The sequence below is a fragment of the Trifolium pratense genome, linkage group LG5 (genome assembly GCF_020283565.1).
Source record: "Trifolium pratense cultivar HEN17-A07 linkage group LG5, ARS_RC_1.1, whole genome shotgun sequence".
NCBI lineage: Eukaryota > Viridiplantae > Streptophyta > Magnoliopsida > Fabales > Fabaceae > Trifolium > Trifolium pratense.
In genome coordinates this window covers 48,481,857-48,507,873 of record NC_060063.1, presented here as the reverse complement: position 1 = coordinate 48,507,873, position 26,017 = coordinate 48,481,857, and the positions used below count along the sequence as shown (strand labels likewise).

The following is a 26,017-nucleotide window of genomic DNA, read 5'->3' as shown; positions in this document are numbered from 1 at the left end:
TAGATTCGAGGTGAGTAAATGAAAAGAAAAAAAAAAAAAGGAATTTTAGTTATTTTTTTTTTTGAGAGATGACAGCATTATTTTATCAAATATATTTTGGAGAGATTATATTTTCCCCAATTTTTATGAAATACAATATACTCACTGAATGATAAAAAAAAAAAATTAATCCGCACTTCGACAACTTCAAATATTCCATAAAACTAATTCGCACTTCGGCAACTTCAAATATTCCATAAATATCGGTATGTACTTTTTTTTCTTATAGAAGATAATAGAGGTTTTATTCGGATGAGTCAATCAGATGAACTGGGTAATGAGAATAGTATAATTCAAACATTTTTCTAGTACATTTCGGCAATAACTTATGATCATTTTGTGGAATTTGGAGGAATAAAGAGGACATGAAAACTCCTCAGTGAAACTGCGAGCTCTAGTTTTTCTTGTGTTGAAGGTAGCGCAAGATTATTTGTAAGCAGAGCGTAGTAACCAGATGGTTTTTAGGTCAGTTCAGGAGGTTATCTTTGTGGGGTGGAAGTCGGCTTTGGCGGGGTGGATGAAGCTCAATACCGATGAATCTTGTGGAGATGATGGTATGATTGGTTGTGGTGGCATTGTCCGAGATAATAATGGGGAATGGCTAGGAGGATTTGCGAAGAGCATTGGTATGGGAAATGCTTGCATGGTGGAACTTTGAGGTGTGTACGAAGGATTAAAACTTGTGAGAAGTTTGAATTCATAAGGGTAGAGGTTAATGTTGACCTTTTGGTTGTTGTTGGGATTCTAACAAGCAATATGAATGTCGGTACTTTTGGCAGCTCATTGGTTCAGGATTCAAAGGTTGCTAGAGTTGGATTGAGAGGTAGTAGTTCATCACAAATAACAATCAGTGTGCAAATAAGTTGGCTAGCATAGGATTCTCATCGACTACTGGTGTGTGCTTATTCGAAACATGTCCTCATCATATAGGTCATTTATTTGATGATGATATGTTGAATATTTTTTAGCTCGCTTAGTTGTGGTGTAGCTTTTTTCGCCCGAACAATTTGCCCTCTTTACAATAAAATTAAAAGAAATGTGTAATTCTCTCATAAACATAAACAAGAGATTTCAAACTAGTTTAAAATAAAAACATTAGATACAATTATCTTTTAAAAAAAATATAAAACTGTTTCAAAAAAAAATTAAAATATAAAAAAATATAGGCTTAAATGCAGTTTTGGCCCCCCAAGTTTCACAATTGCTTGATTTTGGTCCCCCACATTTTAATTGCTTGATTTTAACCCCTTAAGTTTCACAATTGCTTGATTTTAGCCCTCCAAGTTTCAATTGCTCGATTTTAGCCCCCCAAGTTTACCCCCTTTTGCATTTGCTAGCCCCCCGTTGAATATTTTGATTAAAATTGGTTATGTGGCATTTTAAAATTAAATAAGTATTTAAAAATAAATAAATAAATTACAAATTGTTTTTTAAAAACTAAATTATAATTTTTTTATTATTATATGTAGTTTGTAAAATAATTTTGTTATATAAAAAAGTAAAAAAAAAACATTTTATGAATTATTTTTTAAAAACTTTGTAAACTTTTTTTTAAATAAAAAATAATTATTAAACTTTTTATTAAAAAAACAATTTTTAATACATTTTTATAAAAGCAAATATTATTATTTTTTAATTAAAACATATTTTTAATTTTTTTTAAAATGTCACATAAGCAATTTATAGTCAAAAAAGTCAACGGGGGGCTGGCAAATGCAAAAGGGGGTAAACTTGGGGGGCCAAAATCGAGCAATTAAAACTTGGAGGGCTAAAATCAAGCAATTGTGAAACTTAGAGGGTTAAAATCAAACAATTGAAATGTGGGGGGCCAAAATCAAGCAATTGTGAAACTTGAGGGGCCAAAACTGCATTTAAGCCAAAAATATAATAACCACTAATAATGAAACAAAAAAACAAAAATATAAGATCTATTACAGTACCTTTTTTTTCTTGGTATAAACTATAAAGTGTGGTCCTTACCTTAATTAGCTTAGCTTTGGTTTGTTTGTTATTCAGTAGTAATTGATTGATACTCCGTACCCTCTTCACTCATCATTCATTGGCTTACTTTCATTTTCTGTCATTTTCTTACTTCTCTGTTTTAACCAACATTGTGTCCAAAATTGAAGCAAAATTGAAAAGAAAAAAAAAATCTGAAAAACCCTAAATCAGGGTTCATATTCCTTCATAAATCAACATTCTAAAGACTACACCTTTACTACACTACAATGCCCCATTCTCCAATGGGGTTTTACATTTTGAATTGATGAAGATTTTGGGTTTGATTTTCTGACACAAACCTAAATGGGTGTGGTGAAGTCGTGGTTGTTATCGACGAACCACACTCACACTAACGGCAAACATGTCTTATGTTCTAGATCCATTCCTTGGTCGGTGATTTGTGGGTTTATGCTATTTGGGTTGGGTCTTGTTTCCCTCTTAACGGGTCATGTTGTTTCTCATGTTGAATGGTACTCTCAACGATTTCACCGCACTTTCTATTCTTCACTGGTTAGTGTTCTTTTCACTTTTATGTACATTACATTACATTTACTATCATTGTGGTCCTAAATCAATAAAGCTTTTATTTTTGTTTTATGTGCTACTAATCATGTAGTGTAATTAACAGAAATATTGATTGATTAGTTAGTTAATTAGTTAGTGGTTATTAGTAAATAGTTAGGTAGTTGATCATTCATAAGCTATGAAGCATGGACACGGACACGACACAAACACTAGACACGTCGACTAGTTAGGTAGTTTATCATTTAGAATCTATGAAGTATGGACACTGACACTGGACGCGACACAGACACTGACACGTGGATGCCAATAATAATTTGAGAAAATGACACAATTCAATGTTAAGTGTCGGTTTCATATCGACACGTGTCCGACACCGGGACATGCCTAATCCGAAGAGTGTTTGTGCTTCATAGTTCATAAGCTCTATATATAGAGAATGATGTATTCATCTTTTTTTATCATCATGATTCCGTATGAGTTTTTACCTGACGGGTATTCTCCTGCTCTCTTTAGCTCTTTTGAGTGTAATTTATGGCCTTCTAATTGTATGATTCTTAATAGTAATTGATGTGAATGTTTGTAGGATGGAAATGATCATGCGCCAATTGATATTTGGGAATCACAATATTCTAAATACTACTATGGATGCAAAGAAAGGGGGCGTAATTTTGCTTGTAAGTCTAATTAGTGAATTACTCACTTGCTATATTTTGTGTTTGCTTACTAAAAATGGTACCGGTGACATGTATGTAGTGTGTTGTTTGTCTTGTACCATTCTGTTGTCAAAATATTTCTCCACTGCTTTAGGCTAGAGTATACTAGTGGGTCAATGTGATCTAGATGAGATCTTTCTAGTGATTTCCATCTTGGATATGATTTAGATAATGATTTGATGCTTTGGTGTTATATGGTATTAAAACATACCTTTATGAAATTTTTTGTGTGTTTCCATCTTGGATATGAAAGGAAGTAAAAACAATGTGATACATTTGTAATTTTAACCAAAACCGGATATAGAAAATGTTTTCTCAACCGAATAAGCCCTCGATATACTAATGTTGTATACTGTATAATCCCTGTATCAGTGAAGTGGCTCTCTTCTATTGCCATACAATGATAGGTTTGTTGGCTAACAGTTGATGTGAGTCTACATTGACAGTTTTAGAATAACGCTTTAGACATGATGTCTTGCTTCCCCTGTATACGGTACTGTTTTATGGATATTAAACAGTTCCAGATGACCTGTGCCATGGCTAGAGCTAGACTAGACTGTTAACAAAATTTTGATCATTCTTCCCCTTTTCTAAATAACAGTATGCTAAATCCTCCTCTTCGTTTTGCTCCCATAAACACACATGTAAAAGTTTGAGGAGTTGTCCTTATTCTTGAAAAAAATTCTAATATATCATGATTCATGAATGCTCCTGTATAATTATGCTATATTGACTAGTGTGACCAGGTTGTAAAAGGCTTTCATGGCCCCTTCCATTACATGAATATGAGAAAATTTCAGTGTTCCATCTTATACTTCGTTTTATTTCAAGACAGTTCCTTAAGCTTGGGCTGAATTATTTAATTTTTCTACATCTCACTTTCTATCTCATTATTGTAATTGGATAATATAGCTGCTGTACGTGAGCGCAAGTCAAATGGATACTTGCTTATTGCAACGAGTGGAGGACTAAACCAACAAAGAACTGGGGTAAGTAAGTAGGACATAAGTTTTATGATATTCTATTGGTCCTCGCTCACTAGCATGCCATGATCAATTACACCTTTAAGCATGGAAAATATTAATGCATGTGGTGGTATAAGTTGATTGCTCTCCTACTGACTGAAATTGTGAAAAGGATAGGATTGGATTGAGCCATCATGTCAATTAGCATTTATTGCAATCCTATTATAAATGCAGCCTAGTGTGGTCTGGTTTAGACACGTAAAAATCACAAACTTAACAAACAAACAAACAAAAATCAATAAAAGTAATGTTATTTCGATGGAAATAACAATCATGTTCTTTCCTCCAGATAACGGATGCTGTTGTTGTTGCACGGATTCTTAATGCTACACTTGTTGTACCTGAGCTGGATCATAATTCTTTTTGGAAAGATGACAGGTAATCTAAATACAGCCATTACTAATATTAGAAATGATTTGAATCTAGTTAACAATTGTTCATTTGATGAAAAAACACTTTTTTTAATACAGTGACTTCGCCAATATTTTCGATGTTAATTGGTTCATTACTTATCTTGCAAAAGATGTTACTATTGTTAAAAGAGTTCCTGATAAGATCATGCGGTCAATGGAGAAACCCCCATATACAATGCGTGTCCCGAGGAAATCAGATCCTGATTATTATCTTGATCAAGTTTTGCCAATACTATTGAGACGGCGGGTAAGCCCGTGCTATGATCTGATAGTTGAAATTTTGTGATTATGAAACACCTAGTAGCTGGTTAATGTCAGTTTGAATAACTCCTTTCTGAATTCAGCTGTGGTGGTAACAGATTTTTGGGAATTTTTTGCAGGTTCTACAATTGACAAAGTTCGACTATAGACTTGCCAATGAACTTGATGATGAGCTACAAAAACTTCGTTGCCGTGTTAATTATCATGCTTTGAGATTTACAAAACCTATACGACAACTTGGTCAAAGAATTGTGATGAAAATGCAAAAGATGGCAAACCGTTATATAGCAGTCCATTTGAGGTTTGTTTAATTGACCTGCTATATGAAATTTGAATTCAACTTCCATAGATGGCAAAGTGGTTTGAGCTTGCTGTTCATCTACTCTGTCCTAATGGCAAACATGTTGTCCATATATGATCTTATCCTTTTATATCTTTTAATTTGTCTTAATCTGGTTGATTTGCCCTCCCCTTTTTCACAAATCCTTCATCATTGTTTGAAATTGATTGCAATTATTTGAACAATTAGAAAATGACATTTTTTTCACAACTTAATGATGGCAATATGTAAGGCTTTAATTGTGGCCAATGTTCGGATTCTTATAATCCATAATTATTTATGGCACAGGTTTGAGCCAGATATGCTGGCATTTTCAGGTTGTTATTTTGGTGGGGGTGAAAAAGAAAGGCAAGAGCTCGGTGAAATCAGAAAAAGGTGGACAACACTACCTGTAAGATTACAATCCTATCATTTCTACTGATAAAATCGCCTCATTTCTACTGACAAGATCATAGTTAGTTTAAACTTAAAAGAATCGGTTTCTATTTTAAAAGTTGTAATTTTCAGTGTTTTATCAAAAGCTATTCAAAAAGTAACTGCTCAAAATAATTAGGAATCTGATTTTTTCCAGGTTCTATATTTTTTCATAAGCTTAAACCAACCCACTAAATAAATTGAAACAAACAGACTCCAAAACTAGTTATTCCTTTGCTGATATCAAGTGAATGAGCCATTACCTCACGTGATAATACAGGATTTGAGCCCTGATGGAGAACGAAAGCGTGGGAAATGTCCTCTTTCTCCTCACGAATTGGGTTTGATGTTGCGGGCACTTGGTTATACAAATGACACATACCTGTATGTTGCTTCAGGCGAAGTATATGGTGGGGATGAAACCATGAAGCCTCTCAAAGATCTTTTCCCCAACATCTACACAAAGGAGATGCTTGCCGAGGAAGAGTTGAAACCTTTTCTTTCATTCTCTTCCCGCCTTGCTGCTATTGATTACATTGTTTGCGATGAAAGTAATGTATTTGTTGCTAACAATAATGGTAACATGGCCAGGATTCTTGCCGGTCGAAGGTAAAAATATATAGGTTTACTCTGATATTGTAATTTTATATTCTCCCTTGTTTCAAAAAATAACATGATACTGCTTGATAAAGGAAAAAACTTGTTCGAAATTTGGATTACCGGGCCTCCCTTTCCTTAGGAACTGGAGGGTTAATGCCAAAAAAAAAAAGGAAAAAACTTGTTTCTGATTTCTCCTTGTTCGTAACAGGCGGTATATGGGTCACAAGAGAACCATTAGACCAAATGCAAAGAAGCTTAGCGCGCTGCTCATGGCAAGGCATGAGATGGACTGGGATACATTTTCGAGAAAAGTGAAGGCATGTCAAAGAGGATTCATGGGAGAGCCAGATGAGATGAAACCTGGACGAGGAGAGTTTCATGAATATCCAAGCGGTTGCATCTGTGAGAAACCATTTATAGATGAACCGAGTCAAGATGGAATCCGGCCTCCTAAACTCGCGGTTAGGAATATGACAATAGAAGCTGACTCCGAAATGAATGGAGGAAATGAAGAAAGTTTTGAGCTACCAAAGCCAAGTGAGAGGACGTGACATGACGAAGATGATAATGTTTTTCTTTTTGACCAAATGATGAAGATGATAATTGAAAGAGCAATTTTGGTTGTAGTATTAAGCTGTCACATGGCCATGATGAAAATTCTGTTCTTTTAATTTAGATCTATGTATAGGGGAAAAGTAGTAGATGACATCAAAGCCTTGCAAATATTAATAGATAGTATATGATATATTTTTTTCATTTTGTGCTCAACTATAGGTATAATGATTTTTCGACAAAGTTGTTGATTTTTCTCCCACGTTTCCAGTTTTCTGACTTGAATACCAGGTATGGCTAAAAATTGGAAATTCACTTAAAAAGGTTATATAGCTCAGCAAAATATTTGAAGTGATTCTAATAAACTCGACACATTGATGAATTCCAATAGAAGTTCAGCCGATTGTTGTTATACAATGCGACCAATTTTATGGTGTGCAAGTCAAATAAATTTTGCATCATGAATAAATTTAGTTTTATTATTGGACAATAAATCACATTATTGGTTCAAATAAGATATCATAAGATGTATTGATTCAATGATGAAAAATACATCTTAGCATGATGCAGGACTATTTAATTTGTGTATATTAGACAAATATAAATAATTTTTAGGTTATGCTTAGACTCCAAAAGTGATGAATTGCTCGAAGTGGTTTAAGAGATGAATTGCTAAGAAATTGTCCTAAAAGAAATATGTGTTTGTTGTGAATGGTCCTAACTCCTAAGGACAATCCTGGCAGGCATTTTTCATCCTCACATTACATTCGTTATTATGCTAATGGAGAAGACCAAGATAGGAGTTGACTTGTAGATTAAAAAGCTTATAGAATAATATTAACTATATGTCTCATGTGTTTAGCTCAGTTGATATGGATATTGCATTATATATGTAGGGGAGGGTTTGAACCCTGTCATATCACTTATCCACCTTAAAAATGAAATTTCTAGCCACTAGGCTACTTGACAAAAAAAAAGAATAATATTAACCATCTTAATGTTATTGTTGTATCGGTTGAGAGAAAATTTTCAAAATTAAAATTGTTAAATTCTTATCTGCGATCTACAATATTGCAACGTAGATTAAATAGTTTTACTTCGATTTCAATTGAAATTAATTTTTTAAAGAATCATGATTGTGACAGATTATTAGTTATTTTGAAACAAAAATTGCAAGATGATGTTCAATGATTAATAGATGGAGGTTGCAACTAGTGTAATATGCTATGACTACTAATACATGTTCAGGTTGATATAAACGTATAACTACTTTTATTATAATTTATCATATTATATAATGCAATTAATATCCCAAATTTAATGTGAAGATGAAGCACTAGAGAAATTTAAGAGCAAAAATAGTTGTACAAGTTAATACCAAGTATAATGTTTTTCTTGGTATTTTTTTTTTTTTTTACTTTTTATTTAGAAGCCTAATGGTTTGAGAATATCAAGTCGAAACTCAACACTGCATATCAGCTTCCATACAATACCAACAAAGCTTATATTTACAGGAGATATAACTTATAAGGATGACTTTGTGGTTGGATGAATGTATGAATGTGTAGGGAGTAAAGTGGTAAGAAAATCTGATGTTCGATTTTAACCGTCGGCAAAACTAACAATACTTATTGCTAATTGGTATTAACTTGGAATTAACCTGTCAAAAAAAAAACAATACTTATTGGACTCCTAATTGACCTTTTCAAAAAAAAAAAAAAAACTGACCTGCATTTACGAATAGAGAGAAGTATTATGTTACCATTTTGATATATCAGCAAATCTCTATAAACAAGTCAACATGGATAAATTCCACATACAGCCTACAGTGCCATAAGATGAGACAGGAAAATGATATCATATTAACAGCTACTAACTAGTCTGTCTAAACCCAAAAAAGCAAGAATTCCCATTGCTATGTTCCCTATCATATAATATACAAATTTATGCAGAGTATGCGAGTCATCCAATCGCAGTTGGTCTTTCAACTGAAAGGTGGCCATTGCAAATTCTTCATTCAACCATGGTTATTACCTGCTAAATTGATCATTAAGTTAAAATGTTGAATATAGACTCACCCGGCTACAAAAGCAGGAGAATATTTGAAAGTAAAATTATAGATACAGATTCTTACCCCTAGAAGTACTACGATTCTGGTTTTTGTGACCTTTTTCATGTGGACCCGAATGAGTCTTTGTGATAATTAAAGAGCTCTGTATTCCTTCCAATAGCTGCCACAACCCAGATTCAATATCAGGCTCAAAAGAAATGGCTATAAATTATATAATCTAAATTCTACAAATCTTCATAATTGTCAAAAGTAAAAAAAAAATAATCAGTAGATGCAAAACCTCGAACAATCAATTTCAGTTAACAGCAAACATATTCTTACTCTTGATGTTGGCTGGATCTTGCGATTGGATCTCCGAGGCTCGAGGACTTCTTCAGATGTTGATTTCACCTTATTTACATTCAAAGCCTTTTCCACCTCAACCTTACCCGACCTTCCACCACCAGGTGCAAATTTTCCTTTATTTACTCTTGATGTGGGTGGCTTTTTAGTGGGATGAGAATCAGTTGAAGATGCACGTGAGGAATACGAGGTTGGTCCTGCTCCCGTGGATTCAGAATTTGATGCCCTTTCCATCGGATTTTCACGCTGAGATGCATTGTTGAAATGATTTGAAGTATCCTTGATTCTTTCTGTACGACTTGTCAAATCATTGGCATTAGAGTTTGACAAAGGTTTTTGTTTTGATGAAATCACTCTACCCAAAACGTTCTGTGGTCTTCCCGACTTAGAAGTGGGCTTGAAGTCAGCTCCTGGTTTTTCTTTAGTATCTTTTATTGAACTGCTGTTCCATCCACGTGATCCTGAAGCATGAGGTATAAAAGAATTTGCATTCCTAACTGAATCATTTCCATCATTAATCCTACTTGTCCCATCTGCAACATAATGCTTGCTGACATCCATAAATTTCTTTGTCTTCCCCGGTTTAGGAACTCCAAAAATCACTCTTGGTCCTTCTTTTTGAAGACCAGACCTCGCCAATCTGTGACTGTCTGGTTTCTTTTCATTCTTGTTGTTCTTCCCGACATTGAACACTTTATCATCTTCAGTCAAATTAAAAAACCTCGGTTCATTGGTGTTAGCTAATTCTGCAGCATCAGTGACTTTTGGAGCCTTATCTTTTCCTTTTACTAATTCTCGTGCATGACTACCTAATTTAGGTCGTTTTTCCCGTGGTGTATCTCCCTGCATTCAAAATGCACAGTTCAGTACAGAAGGCAACGCATCAAGTTCATACATCAGAATTTGCAAACAAACTACCTCATTGGTGAGACTGTTGTTTGCTCCCACCTCAGGAGACTCGACCCATTTCCCATCATTCCAAATAAGGGATGGACGGAGATGCCAAGCTCCAACAACTGAGGTTTCTCCACTTGCTGCAGAAAACCAGATAGATTATGTATTTCCAAGAAGCCGGTTATGTGCAGTGATAAGCACAATTTAAAATTAGGGTTTACTGTAATCAGATAATAACTTATATACCTGGGAAGTGAACAGCAAATGTTTTATCTTTCTTCTTATCTGTAATAATACCTTCCTGCCAACTAATAACAAAAATAACTAAATTTCAGGTAACTGCTACATCAAAATATAAACGTAATATGTTACCGAAAACATATATAGACGTAATATGTGAAATATATCACTATTATAAAAGGAAATACACAAAAGGTGTGGCACCATTGTGAAATTGCATTAAGAAAAAAAAATGATGCTTCAAAACCAAACAACAGCAAGACCATCGGCCAAGCTTTGTAGCTCCAACGATTATGTAAAACAAAAGCTAATAATTAGGATGAATCATATCTGCAAAACCTTTTAGTGTGTACTTTCCCTTGAAGGAACTGAATTCACAATAAAAGATCTTATTTATTTAAATTTACCAAGAATGATGGCTAATGTGTATCAAAAAGAACAAAATCACGTCCCTTGTATATAATGTTACACAATTTTTAAAAAATATTTAGATACTCCATTTATATGAAAGGAAAAGGGAAAAAAAATTAAATTGGAACTAAATCACGTCCCTTGTATATGTTGGATTAGGGCCAAAGAAATAAAACCTTAAAAGAATGCAGTTTTTAAAACAAACTAAATAGTATATAATCAAGGGTTAAATAGTGTTTCCCCCATGTAATGTTAGCGAATTTCGGTTTACCCCCCTATGATATTTTTTTTTTTGTGATTGCAGCCTTGTAATGTGAAGATTCCATCCTTTTAGTCCTTCATTTAATATGATGGCTTATGACTGGACATAAATGATGACATGGCAAGCTTAGGGAGGGGGGTAAACCGAAATTCGCTAACATTACAGGGAGCAAAGCACTATAACCCAAACAGTCATAACTCAGCATTTCAGTGAGAGACGTATCTTCACATTACAGGGTTGGAATTGCAAAAAAAAAACATATTACAGGGGGTAAACTGAAATTCGCGAACATTACAATGGGGTAAACACTATTTAACTCTATAATCAAATACCATATATAAGCATCAGTTTCTATATCTCAGTCATTCAGTGAAGCAATAATCTATATCTTTCTTGTATAGAGTATAAAAAAACAAAAAATAAATATACCTCTCTTGTATCCATGCATCAACTCTATCCCCAACGGACCAATAATCTACCGTAGCTGCTCGTTGTCTCTTCCTTGTCCCTTCATTATAAAAACCGGTAAGAGAACGAGCAGCACGTATTCTTGGGGGTTTGCCTCCCTCGCCTTCAAGTGAAACCCATTCCTTTAAAGGCCCTGCACTCAGAAAACAGTGATTTTTCTTATTCACAACGAAAGAGTGTCTACTGTATTACACAAGTTAATAAGATCTTCATTTGAAACGACCAATAACTTCCCATCGAAGATGTAAGAAGGCATGATGAAAATCATACTAACAATTCAAAAACAATTCATATCCAAAATGCCTAATATAACCAAATCCTTAAATTTATCTATTAGCTTTTAGATCCCTGAGTTACACACAATGAGCCTTCCATTGGCTCTTGCAAATAGTAAATAAATAAAAAATCAGAAAACAAAACCATGTAGTTTGTCCCATTGGTCAAGTAGTTAATACTGTATTTTATTCTCATCAATGAACAAGTATGCATAAGCTTGACCAACCTTCTTCAGCTACAAGTGTGTTGTAGCATACATATGCTTTACCATCCTTCAAACTTAATATATTGGCTGTGAACCATGCTGCATTAAATCCCTGTCCATCTTTAAAAACCTGATACATATGATTGCTTCAGTTAGCCAAGCATGCTGCTGAATGAAAACCAGAACTTAATCATCATCGAAGTTGTTATGATAACAAATAACAATAAAGCCTGCAATCATGAATTTATTTACATGAACTAAATCACTAAAAGGAAAGAGTTCATTAAAATAACCTCTACATGTGAGCCCTCTTTGATGTTGTTATCCTCCAGATTTTCAGATCCATTACCATCAGTTAAAGAAGCCTGTATTTCAGTCCCAGATTCAGGAAGCACGTCGATGGGATTGACTAAATTGGAAACCTTGCGGCCCCTTGATCCATTTGAACTATTTTCATTTATGCTGATAATAGACGAAATGTCATCAATTGATCTCATATGGTCCAGTGACATCTCATTATGAGCCTTGTGAAAGGGTGACTCCTCGCTTGCAGCAATCTGCTTCCTCGTTTCATCAGATGAGATATCTCTGTTAGAGATTTGAGAGATCTCCGGTCTGTCTCCAACATTGTCAACATTCATTGGACCTCTGCTCATGCCTTTCAATAACCCTACTTGCTGAGAAGACTCTTGGAAAGTTTTCCAACAACCCTCTGGACCAGCTTCTACCAAGTCGCTTAATGGCAAAGGATCGCCCATAGTAACAATCTTTCCAGCCTGTGAAACAGCTTCTGCTGCCAGCTCAGCAGCCTTCACAATAGCATCCATATTTTCAGCTCGTTTTCTGGCAAATGAAGCAGCTTCAACTCTCCTTCTTGAAGCCTCCTTTGCAGCACCAATAATAGAACTAGAGCTATTGGTTCCAGTTGCACCCTTCAAGATGGAAAAAGGGGTAGCTTTTCCCATGTTACTCATACCCTCAGAAAGATAAATTTGGCAAGAACTCGCGTGACCAGAAATCATTAATGCTTCATCAGCCATCAGTTTTGCTTGCAGTGCAGCATTTGACGCAACACTGGCAGCTGCAGCTGCTGCCTTTGCAACAGCAGCAGCTGCTGCAACTGCAACTGCTGCAGTAGCTAATTTGGCCTCAACATCTGACGCCAATCCAGAATTCTTTTGCTTATCCAACTGTTTCCATATCTCCATGCTATGATTCACTGCAGCGGCAGAAAGAGCAGAAGCTTCCTCTGCGTTTATCCTTGCCTCCTCAATTTTTGTAAGAGACTCGTCTGACATAAGACTATTCTGAACAATCCAGCCACTCAGAGATAGAGGAGATGCAGACTCAACTGATTTTTCAACAGTAGTTACTGGCACATTCATAACAGGGGTTGCAGTGGCGATGGGAGTAGGTATATGACTGCTGACAACAGGAGTTGATACCAGGTGGGACTGCAAATACATAGCCTTCTGGCCAAGATCCTCCAACTCTGTTGTAACCTTTTTCCTTTTCTTGGACTTAGGATCAGAAGAATGTTGAGCATGTGAAACCGTCAGATTGTTTGTATTAAACAGAGGAGTAGTTGGCAGAAATACACTTTGTAAACCTACACTGGAAGCTGGCAGACCAGGTGGGACATTCTTTGTACTAGAGGAAGAAGGTAGAGAAGTTCCTTTGATTGTATCTGCAACAGGTGATGCAGAAATATAGGAACTGTTATCGAGGGCAGTAGTAGAAGAAGCGATCCATGGTCCAGAAAGGGGGGCTTGGGACATCCGAGATGTATTATGCCCAAGAAAGTTTCTCAGTGGTGGAGTTTGATTAGGATGCAATGAAGCAAGTGCTTGTGAATACTCCAAAGCTGGACCTCTTGCATGGGCACTAGATTGCAGGGAATCACATGAGGGAGTTGGTAGACTCCAAAGGGGAGATGACAGGGGAATAAAAGGGTTTACAATGGTTGGAGTACCCTTGCTACTGGCTAGGCCAAGAGGTGAAGGGATGCCTTTTCCTTGCCGTTCACTTGGCTTAACTGCCAAATCAGGGGTTCTAGTACCTGCAGGATCTCATTTCACAATAGTTACACACTGAAATCAGAGGAAAATCTAAACACACACACACATATAATAGATGTACCAGATCGTGCTTGCAGTGGTGTTTCTGGATTGATTGGATGAGATTTATGACCTCGCTGCCTTTCCAAGTAGGAAGACCAGCTTTTCTCCCAAAAGTTCCGTCCACCATCTGAAAAACAATTTCTAGGAGCTTAATACTTTGTTGCAAACGAGAGCAAAAGCAAGCAAAGAATTAATGGTTTTGAAGGGGACAAAAACCTGGACCACCAAAAGCCGATAGCATATGAGCCTCCTCAGGTACTATTCCTTGACTGCAGCAACATCAATAAGAAAAATAATCAGCACATTTGATTATCATACTGGAGTACATAGGACAGTTCATGCTGTCTAAACAAAACCCTATCTCATAAAGATACAAACATGCTTTGGATTCAAATAACTGTAATTAGAAGTCGGGAATAAAACGCCAAATTGAACTGAAAGCACTCCAATTAAACTGCACAAAAACCGACCGGAGGGGGGGGGGGCGGGGGGGGGGGGGGTATGATTAGTGAGATAAGTACATGCTCTCACCACTACAGCACAATTTAAGAAAGTTTAATTTTAAATTAACAAAAGAAAAAAACAGTAAAAAGAAAATAATAAAAAACCTATAATAATGGCTTTTTATCACTAGACGTTAGAAATAGAGGGAAAAAAACACGCTCGCAGCCGGCCCTTTTATTGTTCCCACCAATTCTAAGATCAGCCAGTGACAGATGAATGCTTGACTAATACTTTGTTCAACCAGTCGAATTGACTAGTCTGGTCCAACTTTTAACACTACAGACATAAGTGTGGAAGGGAATGGACAAAAGCACACTTGCACATCACTGTCTCCACATCTAAGTAACATCCATAACAATTAAATGAATATAACATAGCCAACATTTGAACTCACATCAAAGCTCCATAGACAAATATCTGTGCACGCAGTTGTATTTGCTGAACATCCATAAAAGGCTGTTGAAACCGAACAGACGGCGAAGTAGAAGTGTTCAAATCTGGAAATGGCTTTGTACTGATGGAATCAATTTTCCCATAATAATGGTGTGCCTCTTTGGATTGCATCAACTGGAAACCGGATGATGGGCTCAGAGATGCACTAGTTGATCTACCCCCTTTTTCTGATCGTCTTGCCGGAGTTTTTCCTTTACTTGCTTTTCTAGGTGATTCCTTTCCGGCGGTCTTATTAGGTGCTCGCCTGGTTTTGCGCTCAGGTGTACCTTTAGAAACACTTCGTGCTAAACCACCATCAGGTACTTGTGGACTTCCGTGACGTACATGTCCAGCTACATTGGGTTTGGGAGTACCTAATTCAGAAGCCAGTAGAGATTCTGCCACAGCCTTCAATAATAAGAGGAGAACAAAGAATAAAATAAGTCAACTAGATCACTTCATAATGAAAAATACAGATTGTATTTTACAATGGATCTTTCAAGAAGCTGTCTTGCATTTTAAGAGGGAAACAGTTCAGGAAATATAAGTAGAATAACATTTATATGAGTGACTTTAAAAAATTATTATGAACTGCAAGCATGAATTACCACTGATTCTTTGTTGGCTGCAATAACAGGAAAGGGGCCCCTCTCACCAGCATTCGCTCCAATTTGGGTCAAATCTGTAACATCTTTTTGAGACAAATTTGCCACTAGATCTACCTCAGGAGCTAAGCTTCGTGCATCTTTAGATACATCATTCCCCTTGTGATCGTGATCAGAAGATGGTGTGTTTGTTGCATCCATGTCTTTAGATACATCATTCCCCTTGTGATCGTGATCAGAAGATGATGTGTTTGTTGCATCCTTATTCATGAGCTCAAAAACTGGAGGGTTCAGATTAGCAGTAGCATTAACTTCATTCTCCTGTTTCTCTATTGATTCACATAGAACGGCAGCCACATTAGCCTCTTTTGTGCACTCGTGATCAACCTTACCGGTTTGTGTTTCTTGAGGTTCACCGATCTTTTCAGTAGCAGTAGTATCCAGATTATCCAGACAACTGTTGTTTGTCTCGCATGATATTTGTCTAGTATTGTCGGAATTATTTTTATTTTCAGTTCCAGCAACAGGACAAGGATCAACTTCCAGTTCAGAAGACCCACCAGGAAGAGAACTACCTGCTTCCTCAACTATTTTGGCTTCGAAGTCTTCCTTTTCATCAACAGAAGCAGACCCAACACACTTCATCCTTTTAAGCTCATGGTGACCTGTAACTTCAAGTGTGAACAGTTAGATTGATAAAAAGTGAAGGAAACTATAGGAAAATGATAAGCCAAACAGATCAATTACTTATTTAGAGGCCAAGCCTTAAGGAGCTCAATGTAATATCAGAATATGCCGATTCAGCATATTCTGTTACTGCAGTTATCGAGCACATATTACAATCACATAAATAAACTCCTATACCGGTACATATATGAATTATGCTACTACACTAATACACAGTTCTGCTACGATGAGGTATAACATCTACTACCTTACAGGATGTTGAAATAATATTTTCTAACACATATTGAACCTGAAAAATACGATGGAAAGGAACATTGAAAATAAATCCTAAAACAATCTATTAAACCAGCTTGATTTTCTATTTTAATATACCTGAAATACTGACCGGCATGACATCAACTGATACAGTGGGGGTTTCCATGCTACCTGCACCAAGAGATGGTGAACAAATTCCCTTGTCAGAAAGATGGGATTGATCAACATCACAATGAATTGTGCTCGAATCAAAAGGAGCCTTTTCACTCCCTTGGTCAAGGACAGTTTTATGGTCACCTAGCTTGTCAGATTTGTTATTTTCACATACTTGAGTTGTCTCGACCAAAATGCAAGACTTTGCAGAAACCACTGTATTGAAACTGGAAAAACTTGCTCTGTTATCAGTATTTCCTTCACTAACAACAGAAGTGTTTTTGTCAACCACGTCAAACATAGATGTCTCTGACTTGCATAACAAATCCTCTGAATCCATCTGGTTACCAATGTTTACCAACTCCTTTTTCTTAGAAACACTGCTCTCACCAAATGTCTTCTCAATCATAACCGTATCAAGCTGATAATTCGGAAAAGTTCCACAATCAGAATTACTGACTTCAACTTTATGCGCCTCAGAACTAGAATCATCTTTTATGACAATCTTTGGTATGTCACTTGTATTTAGTGCAGACTGATCATCCGTCAGAAGACCTTTGATCAATAAATTATCTTTATTTTCATTTCCTAGGGATAAATCTCTAAAATATGCATCTTTCCCCTCAGAACCGGAATCATCCTTTATTGGAATCTTTGGAACGATGCTTGTATTTGGTGCAGAATGATCACCCGACCCAGGATCTAATAATGTGTCAATTTTTGCATTTCCCTGGGATAAATCTCTAAAACGTGCATCTTCACTTCCACTTTCTGTTTTCTGCAGGTTAGAAATACCATCAGATACAGTGTTCGAGGATTTCTCTAAAGTACTTGTCTCAGTCGCAAGGCCTTCAACTGCACTCTCATCTTCCAAAGCTTCTTCCATGTGTATTAAACAAAGTGGATTATCAGAATGATTTGGTTCACCCTCAACTGTATTTACATCTAAAGTTTGAGTACCAACACTAGAATCTTTGTTGTTCACGGAGGACTCCAAATCCTGCTTGCTAGTTTGTGTTTGCAAAGAATTTTGGTCGTCGTCACCCATACCAACTATTTGATTTTGCACATTTTGAACTTTTAAGATTTCACAAGTAGAAAGGATATTCTCCTCCGTAGAAGCTTCATTCACATTAGCCATCGCCACAGAAGCAGATGAGTTATCGTTAGTTTCTTCATTAAGAGAACTGTCAGCAGGAACTCCAACTTTCCTTTGGTTTGTATCATCATATTTACCATCAGTAAAGAGAATCACCCCAGAGTCAGGTAAGTCACTATGACTATGCATATTGGGTGGTTTCAAATTATTTAAACTTCCATCTATGGATGATTTTCCTTCACGGCCTTGAGAAATTCCAGCCACAGACTGCTCCATTTCTACATCCTCTTTTAACCCAGACAAGTTTTCATGAATGCAACAAGGTGACTGTGTATCAGTAGAGTTATCTTTAAACTCAATTTTCTCATCAGGTTTTGGATTGGGATCCATTTGGTTGGCTAAGCATGTAAGTTCATCACGGGAATCTGATTCCTGTATAGTAGGTTCTCTATGGATAAATTCCTCCTGTCCAGCATCCTCTTTTGATCCGGACAAGTTTTCAAGAATACAACTAGGTGGCTGTGTAACGGTAACGTTATCTTTAAACTCAATTTTCTCATCAGATTTTGGATTTGGATCCATCTGGTTGGCTAAGCATGCAAGTTCATCACAGGCATCTGATTCCTGTATAACAGCTTCGCGAGGGATAAAGTCCTCCTGTCCAACAGATTTCAATAACATTTCAACAGATTCGGAGGAAGTCGCCTCAGACCAAACATTATTATGCCTTAATATAGATGAAGTTTCAGCTGCAGTTGAATTGAACTCTATGCCACTACTTACCCGGGAGTATGCGTCAATCCACTGATTATCTTCGTTACTTTCAATTCCAAGGAAGACTTCAGTATCAACCAAACTATCAAACCTTAAATGACCCTGAAGGTTTTCATCAAAATCAAACTTGGGAAGATTATATGGCCTTAATACTGGAGGAAATTTGGTGCTCCCTTCACCGGCTAAATGGAGATTCTGGCTTTGAAAATCATTGTCATCATAATCCATGGGTGTATTCCTTAAACATATAAGTGAGTCAGACTACGAGAAACAGCTAGAAAAATGTGTTCAAACATATAAATATATTCATAAATAGACAAACAAACACACATACAGGCCAAAAATCAGAAACAAAAAGAGTTATACATGCATGTCCATCATTATTTGTCGGAGTTACAAATCTCAAAGACTATCACCGTGCATGTATATCTTGAGAAGGATAGAACATAATAGTCCAAAACGGAATGAAATAAGTTTTTATTCCATCATTTGGGAAAGTAGACCCAATGCAATGAGTTATAAATTTATTACTCCTACATTTAAAAAAAAAACCAGTGTGAACTAAGTATCCTCTGTGTTGCATGCTACTGCAAAAACTACTCCCTCTAGCTTTGTTGGACCCAAATGGCCGGAAAACTCTCCCTAAGAGTTTTACACTATTGCATCCTAGGATCGAACTCGGAACCTTGGTTAAGCTACAACAGACCTATGTCATCTCATCTATGCGCTCGTGTCCTAAATTAAAATTTTAAACACACTAACATTGTAAATCATTATTATACCTTTAAACACTATATCAGAAATGGAATTGTATTACACTGTAGAGTGATGAATGAGAACCCTATATCCCAAAAAAACATAGTTGGACATGAACAGTACCAGAATAATAAAGTCTAGAAACGCTACCTCCCTCCATTCGGCGAGGAAATCCAGCTCCGGTTGATCTCACCTATTCTCCAATCATCTACTACTACTACATCATCATCAACAACAACAACACATTCATTGTGAGTGTAATAAATAAAATAAATAAAACCAACAAATGAAATGAAAAAATTTGATCAAAAAACAATAAAATACCAAAAAAAATGGTTGAAAAGTCGCCGGAGATTAGCAAGTGAGCGGTGGGATTAAGTTCCGGCGGATCGAATTAGGGTTCCGGCGAGAAAAGGGAAAGGTTGGTAGATGAAGTGAGTGGTGAGAGAAAAGTAGAAATGAAACCGAGAGATGTTGGAAGTGTCTCAGTGTGTACTTTCCAGATGGATTTTATTTTTGTTTTTGTTTTTACAAGAGTTTAATCGTTTTGCACTGTCGGTTGGTGTAAAAAAATTTACACATACATTCAATGATACGTTTATCATATCATTTAATAAATGTAACACGTCATGTATTTTTAAATATCATACATAATGTGTCAGTATATTATTAGATGCTCATAGAAATTAAATTCTTTGGGTGACTGAAAAAATATTCGGCGTTTATTTCATTTATTTCGTGTATTAAATTAAATTTTGGAGTTTTCCGAACATAGATAGAATAGACAGGTGTCGAAAGTAGAAAGGTGGGTTGTTTTCCTCGTACAGTTTGCATATGCGCATCATCACTCCTCTATCTCTTTCCAGCTGGAGTGCTATCCGTTTTTCCAAAAGGTACATATACCCTAAAATGTTTTTTTTAATAGCAAAGATAAATATATATAACGAAAAATAGTCGTAGAAAAAAAATTAAGTCACTATGATTGGTCTAGTGGTGAGGATTTGGATAATATGTTGTAGGTCCTGGGTTCGATCACCAACTCATTGTAAAACCAAAAAAAAATTAAGGAAGTGTATTAGAAACTAGTCACCATGCTCATGCCTTCGCACGAGTTAATAATTATAGATCAATAATATTATATCTATTTTGAGAATTATAGTAAAAAAAAATCTAATCAAAACTTTAGAACCGTACTAATTTCGATTACGCAAAACTCAATGCAGTAGATTCGATATCTAACTTGTAATTCATTTCTGCAGATCAAATAAAGGATTGGGATTAAAGGATCTGTTTATATACATATATATATATATATATATTGATCTAACCTGATGATCAGAAAGGTTGAGGCCGGTCCGTTGAGCAAGCTTCCACACCGAAGGGGGGGTTTGTACCTGCAGGTGCTCCGATGCCTAAGTCAGCAAAGTGAACAGAGAGATACAAAAGAAGAGAGAGAAAGAGTATTGAATAATGATTCAGAATACCTGGCTCTCCTGTATAGGAGAGCTTATATAGTGCCCCCAGCGCTGGGCCAAAGGTTGGTCTATTGGGCCTGGATAACCGGCCCAATAGGCTCAACTGCCAGGATAGTCCCTGTATCGTAGGGGAAGGCCGTTATTTGCCTCTATCCTGGTTTGGAGTCGTTCCGCTATTGGCGGGTAATGGATGACTCCGTAACAGATGCGGTTGGATAAAGGAGCACGTGTTAAACGTGCTGCTTAGCTGTTAAGCCAAGGTGGATTGGATCAACATGCATGGATAGACGAGCACGTGTTTAACGTGCTGCCTATCCGTTATGTCGAGCAGGACACGTCATTGGCTGACGTGTCGGGGAAGTCTCCCCTTATTGGGCCATGCCCCAAATGTCGGGCATGAGTGGTTGGGCCAGCTCTTGGCCCAGTCCAGAACAGGAGCCCCCCAAGTCGTTGCTCCTAGCTATAGGAGTAATGACTTAAGGTCCATGCCCGTGTGTCGAGGAGATGTTTTCCTCGTTAATCCTAGGAGGAGTTCATAATTCATTGATTATGTTTGTTGCTCGTTAGTGCGAGCAGAGTTTATATGTTGTTCGTAAATTCCTCAGTGGCACGACGAGGAGGATTTTACAAAGGGGGAATTTCTCTTTGCTCGTAACGCGTGCCACGATGTTCGTGGAGGAATTTACGGGGAAGAGATTTGCCTTTGAAATTCGTTGGCTTTTTACTTCCTCGACTGATTGTCGAGGAGATATTGCGTATCTTGCATCAAGTTGATGCTGCCTGTTTTTGCGGGCACGTTTATTTATGTCGTTTGTTTCGCTTGCCCGTGATTCTCGCTTGTCCGTTAGGTCGGGGAGGTAATTGTGTTGGTGATGACGCTGAGTCCCTCGAGAGACGCGTGGTCTGTTCGATGGGATGTGAAAAGACGGATTCTTCATCATTTAATGCCACGTGTGTGGGCTAGTGAAAGGGCGTAATAATTGCCTTGGGAGTATGCGTTAGTAGCCTCGTTTTACGAGGAGGTTTCTTGACCGTTGGATCCATCGTGACCTTTGGTTTTTAATAAGATTGAATCTTAGCCATTTGATGACTTTTAATCAAGACCATTGGATTTGATCAACGATGGATATTGGAGAAGGTGTATCTTTTCGTGACACAGGCACAAGGATCTGGCCCGCCTATAAATAAGGGAGGAGAGGTCCATTGCAAACTTTCCTTTCTTTGCAACCTCACTCCATTGCGTTTGCTGCTTCATTCCTCTGTAAAGTTCAAGTTTTTCCTCAAGTTTCACAGTTCAAATCTCTTCTTCACCAAGGTAAAGTGCTTTGTTTATTTCAATTTTTCATGAACTGTGTTTGATTTGCATGCCTGGTTCTTACTTATTTATGGGTTTTGAGTTTTTGAACTCCTGGGTTTCTCGTGACCCATTTATTCTGTGCTTGGTAGTTGTAGATCTTTTAGTTTTGGTGAGGTCTAGTGTTTGGTAATGGCAAGACCATCACTAAACGCCATTTTCTGCTGTGATTTCAGGCGTTTTTTAGTTGTTTTAGGCATGTGGGTTCTGCGAAGAGCCCATGAGTATTTCCTGCACTTCGTTTGATATTTTCTGGAAAAGGGGATGAACACGAAGAGTATGCATGAGCGTCCATGCGTTTCTGGGAAAAACATGAAGAACATTCATGGATTTCTGGGAATTTGCGAAGAACATGATGAATATCGCTTCAATTTCTGGAATTCTATGTTTTTTGTCGGGGAGGAGAATGTTGTTTCCTCTCCCCGTTTATTGTAGCAAAAAGCTAGGTTAGCTGAACCTTTAGTCGGGGAGCTTCTCCCCATTTTCGCCTTCGCGGACATTTTAAGTGTCTTTGTGACTTGTTATGAATGTCGGGGACATTCTCCCCGCATCTTCTTTGAGAAAATGAGTTTGAGGGAAACTCTTTGTCGGGGACCTTCTCCCCGTTTTCGCTTTCGCGAATGTTTTAACTGTCGGGGACTTTCTCCCCGTTGTTTCGCTGGGAAATTTGTGGATAAATGAGTTTGTAAAAACTCTATGTCGGGGAGCTTCTCCCCGTTATTAACTTGGGATTTTATCCAAATTAGAGTTTGGTTTCAAGTGTCGAGCCATGTCTTGTGTCGGGGACCTTCTCCCCGTTTTTAGGCTTTGTTAAGTGGTTTTCCCCGGTTTCTCTGTTTTGTTTGCCATTTTGATAAGGGCTTTTGGTCGGGGACAGCGTCCTCGTCCTAATTTACGCCCTTTCACTTGATTTGCGGTGAAAGGGTGGATTTGATTACTGTCGAATTCACTTTATTTTCGCTGCTTTTCAGGTACTCAAAATGTCCGACGTGGAGGAAGTAACGGGGAGCCAAGCTATGTCGAAACACAAGTTGGTCGACACTATTACTGACCCAGAGCTGGCTTGGGTTGCGCCCGAGCCCCGGGGGATTGCTTCGACGATTACCGCGCAGGATCCGCGGCTTTTTACCATCGTCGAGGAAGCTGGTTTGGAGAACTGGGAGGTTCGCACGCCTGCTGAGGGGGAGCGGGTTTGCTCGTCGTACACGGGATGCAGCTTCACCATGTACGAGATGGCGTTCAAGGAGTTGGGATTTCGGCTGCCCTTCAACGATCTCGAAGCCGGAATTTTTGGCCGGCTAAGAGTTGCTCCTTCACAGCTTCATCCAAATTCATTGGCATTCATCCGGGCATACCAGATCCTATGTCGGTATCTGGAGGTAGAGGCTACTGTTGCCTTATTTTTCTATATCTTTCAAATCCAACGTCAGAGAGTCGGGGATCGGCAGGGTTGGATTTCCTTGAAGCATCAGTCGAGCAAGATATTTAGGATGTTCGTTGAGTCTGCTCGGGGCTTCAAGGAGAGATATTATGTGGTGAGGCCATTGACGGAGTTTGCCGAAGATTCCCTCCACATGGAGAAGCCTGTATTCAACGAGGATGGGACTCCTCAGTTGGACGAGGAGGGGGGACAGGTAACGGAGTGGGTTCTCCGGTTTCCATTATCGTGGTCGTCGGAGCATTTCGAGTTGCGGACCGACGAGTATCTGACTGCTGCCGAGGATCTTACCCCGGCCGAAATGGCGGGCTTTCAAAAGCTCCAAACATATGTGGATGGCTTTAAGCCTTGCAAGGTCATGACCAGCTTAGGGGAGGTTGCATTGGATAAGCATGGTAAACCGAGGATCGAGCCTCGTTTTGTTAATACTAAACTGTTGTTGTCGTGCAAGACTGTTTCAGCCGAGGACACTCTGCTGGGTATCCGTTTTTCTGCCTGCCCGTCTTTTACTTGTAACAAATTTGAATATTTTTATGTTTGATTTCTCCCCGTGATTCTGACCACGTTTTTAACTTTGCAGGTAGGATGGCAGATCTTGCTAGTGAGCTTGTCAGGATAGCTGCTGAACAGAAGGGGGAGAAGGCTAGGAAAAAGGCGAGGAGGGCCAAGCCAACCATTTTGATGGGCGATCAGGGTGCTTCGGGGAGCGTCTCCCAATCTTCCCCGGTAGGCAGTTCAGCTGGGACTCCGGGTGGTCGTTCGAAGAGGCAGCGGGAGGAGCAGATGACGCCCATCGTCGACTTGTCAGAGGGGGACGGTGGCTTCGTTCTCCCCGCATGTTTGAGCGACCAGAAATACTTCGACAAGAATCCCCTCCAGGTGCCCGCTTCAGAGAAGAATTATATACTGGGCGTTTCTGCATCTGCCCGACAGAAGCAGCTCACCGAGGATGTTGCTGCTGTCATCCGTCTGGCGGAGACAGCCTTGGTGCTAAATGAAGGGGGACCAACTCACGAGGCGGAGAGGTTGGCTGCTCGGAATGTCAAGCTGGAAGGGAAGATTGTGCAGATGGAAGGGGAGTTGATTGATCTCCGTGGCAAGCAGGAGAACTATGGGAATTTGCTGGAGGATGTTCGGTTGACCCGGGATGAGCTGAAAGAGACAAAGAAAAAGCTCGAGGATGTGGAGACCCGGGGTGCCGAGGAGAAGAAACAGATGGAAGAGGTGATAGCTGACCTACAGTCCAAGCTGGCCCCTGCTGCCGATGAGGGTGCTGAGATTTCCAAGATGGTAAGTCGGGCTGACCTAGTCAAGGAGATCAAGAGGCAGCGTGGTTTGATGTTGGCGAGCATGGTCCATGGATGGAAGAATGCGATCGCCCAACTTAGGGTTGTGAATGCCGAGCGTGACTTGATCACTGAAGGTATTCACAAACTCAAACGGGTTGAGAACGGGCAGATCGTTATTCCCGAAGAGTATAGGGAAATGGAGCTTGAGGAGGAGAAGCTGGATGAGGAGGTGGTTGATGATGAGGACGAGGAGGATGAGGAAGTCGAAGAGGAGGTTGTCGGGGAGGAGAGGGCACCAGCGGGCAACCCAGAGGGTCATGATGAAAGCTCCTGATCTCCCCGGTTTTTTATTTGGGCCTGCGCGCCAATGACTTGTAATTTGTTTGTCTTTTTTTGTTTCATGACAATTTATTTTTGGGGGCCTGCGTGCCCGGTTTTTGTAACATCTGAACAAATGGGTTTTTATGCCCGGTATTTATAACAATGGTCGTTTTATTCATCCTGCTCGTCTATTTTATCTCCTCGTGTGTATGTTTAAGTTATTGCTCTTTGTTTTTGCTAAGTTATGCCTGTTCGTAATGTGCATGTCTTTATGCTTGCTCGTTTTTAACTTAACAAATTTTTGGTTTTGATATTCGTATATTTGCTCGACATTGTTGTATGCCTGCTCGACAAAACCTTTATTATATTTGCAAGTTTTTTGTTGCGAGCGCGTTTCGTTGAGGAGATCGTCCTCGGATTTAACTTAGAAAGTTTAGGGAACTAACTAAGTGCCTAGAGTTGTTTTCTGAGGCTAATACGGAGGCCGACACGTTGTTGTGCCCGTCCCCGCGGCTTGAACTTCCCATCGCGAGCTGGGCGTTAAGCCTTGGCACGAAAGACGAGGAGCTTGTCTTTAAGGTCATCCTTGTCGGGGAGATGCTATGCCCTTCCTGAGCCAAAGTATCTCCTTTTCAATAATTGGATCGAGCACGTGTGCCCGCGTGCTCTCCGTTGTCTTGCTGTCGGGCTCGTTGCTTGAGGA

The 26,017-nt window shown here is 38.4% G+C and overlaps 3 protein-coding genes across 10 annotated transcripts; 2 read left to right on the top strand and 1 right to left on the bottom strand.

Moving 5' to 3' along the window:
• The first annotated feature begins 1,989 nt into the window (after positions 1–1,989).
• On the top strand, positions 1,990–7,087 carry LOC123885452 (O-fucosyltransferase 29-like). Its single transcript, XM_045934740.1, has 9 exons — positions 1,990–2,550; positions 3,149–3,239; positions 4,191–4,267; positions 4,593–4,681; positions 4,774–4,963; positions 5,097–5,278; positions 5,606–5,708; positions 6,012–6,340; positions 6,540–7,087. The coding sequence occupies exons 1-9, from the start codon at positions 2,344–2,346 to the stop codon at positions 6,880–6,882; spliced, it is 1,611 nt and encodes a 536-aa protein (XP_045790696.1). The 5' UTR covers positions 1,990–2,343; the 3' UTR covers positions 6,883–7,087.
• Positions 7,088–8,616: 1,529 nt separating this feature from the next.
• Positions 8,617–19,944, bottom strand: LOC123885108. Of its 8 annotated transcripts, none has more exons than XM_045934342.1 (16): positions 19,762–19,944; positions 19,588–19,654; positions 18,691–18,919; positions 16,773–18,564; positions 15,717–16,384; positions 15,071–15,516; positions 14,389–14,441; positions 14,192–14,299; positions 12,346–14,111; positions 12,074–12,182; positions 11,533–11,704; positions 10,437–10,498; positions 10,215–10,330; positions 9,276–10,139; positions 9,018–9,114; positions 8,617–8,917 (listed from the first exon to the last, which is right to left on the bottom strand). In XM_045934342.1, the coding sequence occupies exons 3-16, from the start codon at positions 18,907–18,909 to the stop codon at positions 8,901–8,903; spliced, it is 6,489 nt and encodes a 2,162-aa protein (XP_045790298.1). In that variant the 5' UTR covers positions 18,910–18,919; positions 19,588–19,654; positions 19,762–19,944; the 3' UTR covers positions 8,617–8,900. The 8 variants fall into 8 exon arrangements, with proteins under 8 accessions (XP_045790298.1, XP_045790299.1, XP_045790301.1 ...); XM_045934343.1 differs by having other exon boundaries at positions 15,717–16,378; XM_045934345.1 differs by having other exon boundaries at positions 15,717–16,378; positions 19,588–19,651; positions 19,762–19,829.
• A 1,974-nt stretch (positions 19,945–21,918) lies between these two features.
• On the top strand, positions 21,919–25,902 carry LOC123885208. The gene is made up of 2 exons (XM_045934480.1): positions 21,919–22,227; positions 24,285–25,902. The coding sequence occupies exon 2, from the start codon at positions 24,290–24,292 to the stop codon at positions 25,325–25,327; it is 1,038 nt and encodes a 345-aa protein (XP_045790436.1). The 5' UTR covers positions 21,919–22,227; positions 24,285–24,289; the 3' UTR covers positions 25,328–25,902.
• The last annotated feature ends 115 nt before the right edge of the window (positions 25,903–26,017 follow it).